We start from the raw sequence: 6,000 nt of genomic DNA, 5'->3' as shown, positions 1-6,000 counted from the left end.
GCCCGGCGACTGCCTGTGTCTGCAAAGGAGGGGCAGCGGCGCGGAGAGCACTGGCCTTGCCTTCGGCTGCACTGTGAGTGAAAGGCAGTCTCCTCACTGACCTCTGCAGCGTTCCATCCCATTCATCAGTCCCTCCTTCCAGGAAAACTCTTCTGTTGGCTCGATGGACGCCCGCTGTCCTCTCGGTGGCCACCTCTGCCCAGTCTCCTTCGCTGGATTTCCCTCCTCCATCTTGAGATGCTGGAGGGCCTCAGAACATGGCCCCCGGGTCTTTCTACTCTCTCTACACCCTCCTCCTAGATACACTCACCCAGGTCCACGTTTTGTTGTTGTTTTTAAACATTTTTATTTATTTTTAGAGAGAGAGGAAGGGGAGGGAGAGAAACATTAGTGTGTGGTTGGCTCTCACACAGCCCCTATTGGGAACCTGGCCTGCAACCCAGACATGTGCCCTGACTGGGAATTGAACCAGCAACCCTTTGTTTCACAGTCCAGCACTCAATCCCCTGAGCCACACCAGCCAGGGCCGGGTCCATGGTTTTAACTACCATCTAGACAACGCTGGCTTCTAAATTCACTGCTCCAGCGGAACCCCAGGTGGGAAGAGCCACCTGTCCACTCAACACTGCTGCTCGTGTTTGAGAGGCAGATGGAAGTTAACTTGCTCCAAACCAAAGCTCCGGCCGACGACCTCGAGGCGGGTTCTCCGTCTCAATAAACAGCACCACCATTCACTCGTTTCCATCTTTCTCTCCCAAGAGCCACCCAACTGCTTCAGCAAGAATTCCACAGCCCACCCGGCCCTCCCTGACCTGACCTTGGATAAATCCTACCATTGTCCCCTAGCATTTCACCTTAGGCACACTCGTAATCACCCTCCTGGCCTCTGCACTCCCAAGGTAGACCTCTCTACCTTTACCACTCCCTCCTCGACTCTTCACCATCTGCAGCCAGAGGGTTCCTCTGAAAATTTAAAACAAATGCTATCATCCCTCAGCCTCTTCCTTCAGCCCTCACACACCTGGGCAGGGCCCCTGATTCCACTGTCTGCTCATACTGAGTCTCTCTGGAAAGCTCCTGCCCCAGGGCCTTTGCACCTGCTGTTCCTTCTCCCAGTAAGTGCTTTCTCAGACACTACTGCCAGTCTTCCTCCCTACTCCTGTGTTCTTCCATTGCTTTCTTTTCCTTCATGGTATTTTTGACAAAGATTTTATTTATCTTTAGAGGTAACAAAAGAGAGGAAGGGAGAAAAAGAGGAGGAGAAACATCAATGTGAGAATGATACATGGGGTCAGCTGCCTGTCGCAGGCCCCTAACCGGGGACCTGGCCAGTGACCCAGGCGTTCGACCAGACTGGGAAACGACTCTGCGGCTCTCTGGTTCACAGGCAGCCGTTCAACTCACTGAGTCACGCCAGCCAGGGCTCCTTCATAGTACTTATCAGCACTAATTTGCTCGCCAGTTTCTTCCCTGTCTTCCCTCTGGAATGCGGCTTAGGAAAGCGTTCCTTTGCTCACTACCACGTCCCCAAACCCAGCACAGAGAAGACACCCCATTCTCATTCACTGAAGGGCAAGACCCGCCTCCTGGAAGAACTTTTAACCACCGTTCACCTCCTCCGAAACAGGGCCCGCCCTCCCTCGGGTTCCTGTCACCACCCCTGCCAGGTGACAGCGAACCCCACCCCTACGTTCGGGCCGCCTGCGCCTTCTCCGGATTTTCCCCGGCTCCATCTGCGCAGCCGCGGGGGGCGCGCGGCATTTTGGGTCTTGTAGTCCACCCTCAGAAGGACGGATCCCCGCCTCCGTCGCCGCGCCTCCACGGCACTACAACTCCCACGAGGCAGCGGAACGGCGCTCCCGTACCGACAGTGCCCGGCCGGCCACCCGGCTGCGGATCGAGCTGCCGCAGCGGGGGAGGGACATAAAGATGGCGGACGTGGTCATGGGCAGAGACAAGTGCGGGGAGCAGCGCATCGTGTCGCTGCCCCTGTCCCGCATCCGGGTCATCATGAAGAGCTCCCCCGAGGTGTCCAGCATCAACCAGGAGGCGCTCATGCTCACGGCTAAGGCTACGGTGAGGCGGAAGCAGTGCAGGGAGAAGTGAGCGGGGCGCTAGGGTGGGGACCACCGGCACCAGTCGCGCTGCGCAGTCCCCTTGGGTCCGCGCGCCGCCGGCTCCTCTTCATGGGCTCGCGCCTGCGTGCCCTTGCGCAATTCGCCTCACTTCCCTTCCACGCCACGCGTGCCCTAGCTGCCCAGCTCCCTACTTTATTTAGCCCCACCCTGCCCGCGCCGCTCTCGTCCTTTCTGGCGCACGCCCCGCCCACGCCGCGCTGCTCCCGCGTTCCTCCGCGCGCCGTCCCGTCCTCCCTCGCGCGGGGGTCACCTGGGCAAAAGCACGGACTGGCGCGCGGCTGTTGTGCCTGCTGCCGCGTCACCAGTCTTTGGACCCAGGCCTCCCGACGAGCCAGCCCCCTTTTCTCGCGTTCAGGCTGCTTTGTGGTTTCGGTACTCGACTCCCCTCCCCTCCAGTGAGGGTTTCCTCGGGAGGTCCGGCCCGTGATGCTGTCGGTTCGCCCCACCTCTCCCCGATATCTTAGCGGGGTATCCCGGGCTGGAAGTAATTCCGGGGGCCCAAGCTGTGCAGCTTGCAAGATAATGTGGCTGTTCCGATTTGGGCTCAAAGGTGGCTGAACAGACCCTCCCTGTTCTTGCACCGGGCCGTGGTGAAGCTGCCGCCTCGGCTGCTGGAACCTTTCCCTAGATGTGCTTTCCAGCTCCTCGTTCGGCACACGATGTTCCCACAGCGGTTTGGACTAGAGCAGGGGGAGTGGGCAGCCTCAGATTTTGTGCCAGAGCCGTCCTTTCTGAGTCCAGGAAAGTAACTGCCGTTTAGCACGTGATGCTGGGTCTGTGTGTGTGCCGGTAGTTTTGGCTGCAAGTGTTCGGGAGCTAAGGTTTGTGCCTGGGACACTAGATGGAGTTCAAGAAAGAGGCCCAGCCCAGGTTGCTGTTTTAGGGAAGGTGTTTGGGCAAAATAGGAAATGGGGTACAGTCGACTTCTTGATGTTGACTATTTATTTGTAGGGAACGACCCAAGACAGAGTCTTCAGGAGCCAAACAATTTTTGAATGGTCTCTTGCCTTCACCCCCCTTTTTTTAACTGTACAGACTGGTCATTAAACATTTATGACTCATTGTTCAGTTTTCAATATTTTAAGTTAAAAATAAAAAAATAAACTTTAGGGAAATGCCTGCTTCCTGCCAATTTTGATACTCTTGGTTTCTTTCTGACCTCAGTTTCTCCTTTCTCCAACGATTTCCTGTAATTTGAGACACCAAGATAATCTGCAGTCATCCAAACTTAATGTAGTTTAAAAATTTCAGTTCTGCTCTGGCTGGTGTAGCTCAGTGGATTGAGCATGGGCCTGCGAACCAGAGGATTGCAGTTCGATTCCCAGTCAGGGCACATGCCTGGGTTGCAGGCCAGTTCCCAGCAGCGGGTGCACGAGAGGCAACCATACATTGATATTTCTCTCTCTCCTTCCCTTCCCCTCTGAAGATAGATAAATAAAATCTTTAAAAAAATTCAGTTCTACGATAAGTTTTCTAAGCACACCTTTCACTTCATCTTTTCATTTGTTTTAGGAGCTCTTTGTTCAGTATCTAGCCACCTATTCCTACAGACATGGCCGTGGGAAAGAAGAGAGAGCACTCACTTACAATGATTTGTCAAATACCGCAGAGGAATCAGAAACTTTCCAGTTTCTTGCAGGTACTTAGTTTTTGAAACATTCTGGTTAAAAAATGCTAAGTAATTTCCAGCTTTTCTCCCCTGCTTTCACTGAAATAAACATTTAGCTGCTTTCCCTAGGTGCCAGAGTTAAGCATGACCTGGCACAGTTTTGCCTGCTGAGTACGATAATGTGGCCGACATCCAGCACGAGGGTGTTTGGCTGGCGGGTGGGCCTGGCAGACCCACCCCTCAGACACGTCCTACACTGAAGGGAAACTCTCGGCTGGTGTACTTGTCCCCCAGAAACTACTTGTGGAACGAGCCGTGTGGCCGGGGCTAAACAGCTGCCGCCCCTGGGGCTGGCCGGCCTGTCTCAGTTTGGGCGGGCTGCTCACAGGCCAAGCAGCACATAGAAGCAGCGAACGGTTTGCAGTGACGTGGAAACAGGTCTTCCTCGTCCAGCAGGAGGCCGCCCAGAGGAACGGGAGTCCGACTTGGTGTCGTCCCGGAGCCTGTTCCGGAGGTCAGAGCGGAACTAGGACATCTTTGAACGGTGTTGCTATGTTCGTGGCCTGCCACAGGCAATCGCTAATGCCAGCTTTATGTTTTTAAGATATATTACCAAAGAAGATACTAGCTAGTAAATACCTGAAAATGCTTAAGGAGAAGAGGGAAGCCGACGAGGAGGAGGAGAATGAGACCAGTGATGAAAGTGATGATGAAGATGCAGAGTCCTAACCTCAAATGAAAGCTTTAAAAACTCAGCCTGGTGAGGACCATCCTGGATCAGCACCACGGTTGTTGTTTCTTCATTGATTTTTTAGAGAGAGAGGCAAGGAGCGGGGAGAGAAGGAGAGGGCGAGACGTGGGTTTGTCGTTGCACTCGTTCGCGCGTTCATTGGCTGCTGCCCATCTGTGCCCTGCCCGGACTGGCCCCTGCTTCTTAGCGCCCACAGCACCCACAGCGCTGTGCGGTTGAGCCTTCACTTTTTAGACTCTGAACACACTGTCCTCTTTCCCGGCTGGGACAGAGCGTCTCCTGCACCTGCACCCACACGGCAGGCCAAAGGAAAGTGGTCAGGCCGTGCTGTGGTTGGAGGGCACCCAGGAGGAGCCGCCTGCACCATCGGCCATGCAGCCCACGTGCAGCTGCGCACTGTAGCGGCAGGGACCGCTGGGCTCAGCTTCTCACTCGGGCAGATTTTGAACAGCTTCTGAATGTCAGTTATGTGAAAACAAGTAGGTCCAGTTTTAGCTAAAAATGTAGTGTGTGTTGTATTTTGTTACTTTGTATGTAGTGTCTTACACTTAAAATTTTGTATTTCAAGAAAATTTACTAGGATATTTGTCCAAATACTGCATTTTTAACTGTAAAGACATTCTCATTAAAACTTGTGCAGTGAAGTGCGCTGTAGCTCTAATTTTGTTGTGATCCGTCTGGTGCAATGCCTTGCTTAGTATCTCAGACCTTTGCGAAATTAAAAATAGGCATTTCTAGCACTTTTATTTCCAGAGAACAATTTCAAGTCAGATCATAAATCCGAAAAGAAGTATTACCTCGAATGAGCATATTTTTCTTAAAAAAAAATTTTAGAACATTTTGCATCTCATTTGCTGTTCCTTTCTTCATACCTATAGTAATGGCTTTTACTCTGCACAAGAGAAAACTGTAAATCCTGTATTTTTTCTTTTAAGATTTTCTTATTTATTTATTTATTTATTTATTTTTAGAGAGGGCAAGGGAGGGAGAGAAACATCAGTGTGTGGTTGCCTCTCACACACCCCCACTGGGGACCTGGCCTGCAACCCAGGCAGGTGCCCTGACTGGGAACCCAACCAACAACCCTTTGGTTCACAGGCTGTACTCAGTCCACCGAGCCGCAGTAGCCAGGGTTCCTTTTTTCACATTGGGTGAATTTTCAGGCTGTTGGTCGTGCAAACAGCTCCATTACCCCAAATATCCCCCTGTACCCCTGGGAGTCAGTCCTTTCCCTGTTCTCAGGTACCCACTGACATTTTCTGTCTCTCATTTTAAAAATATTTTAAATAAAAATTTAAAATCCACTTTTTGGCGTACACTGCTGAGTTTTGAGAAATGCAGAGTCATGGAATTGCCACAATTAAGACAGAACAGCCGTATCACCTCCCCCCAGATTTCCCAGCGGTCGGACGCGTTCCCGCCCTGCACCTTGGAAGCCACCCAGCCGTACGGGGGGCCGCAGCAAACACCTTCAGGCCCGTGAGCCTCGCAGTCCGCAGCCA

At 52.8% G+C, this 6,000-nt stretch overlaps 1 protein-coding gene across 1 annotated transcript; it reads left to right on the top strand.

Moving 5' to 3' along the window:
* Positions 1 to 1,852: 1,852 nt before the first annotated feature.
* CHRAC1 (chromatin accessibility complex subunit 1) lies at positions 1,853 to 5,142 on the top strand. The gene is made up of 3 exons (XM_037166728.2): positions 1,853 to 2,076; positions 3,651 to 3,777; positions 4,352 to 5,142. The coding sequence occupies exons 1-3, from the start codon at positions 1,930 to 1,932 to the stop codon at positions 4,474 to 4,476; spliced, it is 399 nt and encodes a 132-aa protein (XP_037022623.1). The 5' UTR covers positions 1,853 to 1,929; the 3' UTR covers positions 4,477 to 5,142.
* The last annotated feature ends 858 nt before the right edge of the window (positions 5,143 to 6,000 follow it).

This window comes from Artibeus jamaicensis, unplaced genomic scaffold, assembly GCF_021234435.1.
Source record: "Artibeus jamaicensis isolate MK-2021 breed Jamaican fruit bat unplaced genomic scaffold, CSHL_Jam_final scaffold_916, whole genome shotgun sequence".
Classification (NCBI taxonomy): Eukaryota; Metazoa; Chordata; class Mammalia; order Chiroptera; family Phyllostomidae; genus Artibeus; species Artibeus jamaicensis.
This window is presented reverse-complemented; position numbering and strand designations above follow the sequence as displayed.

Excerpts from the sequence above, each read along its gene's own strand:
- CHRAC1 (XM_037166728.2), top strand. The coding sequence starts at position 1,930 with ATGGCGGACGTGGTCATGGGCAGAGACAAGTGCGGGGAGCAGCGCATC. Across the intron at positions 2,077-3,650 it reads TGCTCACGGCTAAGGCTACG|GAGCTCTTTGTTCAGTATCT; the intron begins GTGAGGCGGAAG and ends CATTTGTTTTAG. Across the intron at positions 3,778-4,351 it reads AACTTTCCAGTTTCTTGCAG|ATATATTACCAAAGAAGATA; the intron begins GTACTTAGTTTT and ends TATGTTTTTAAG.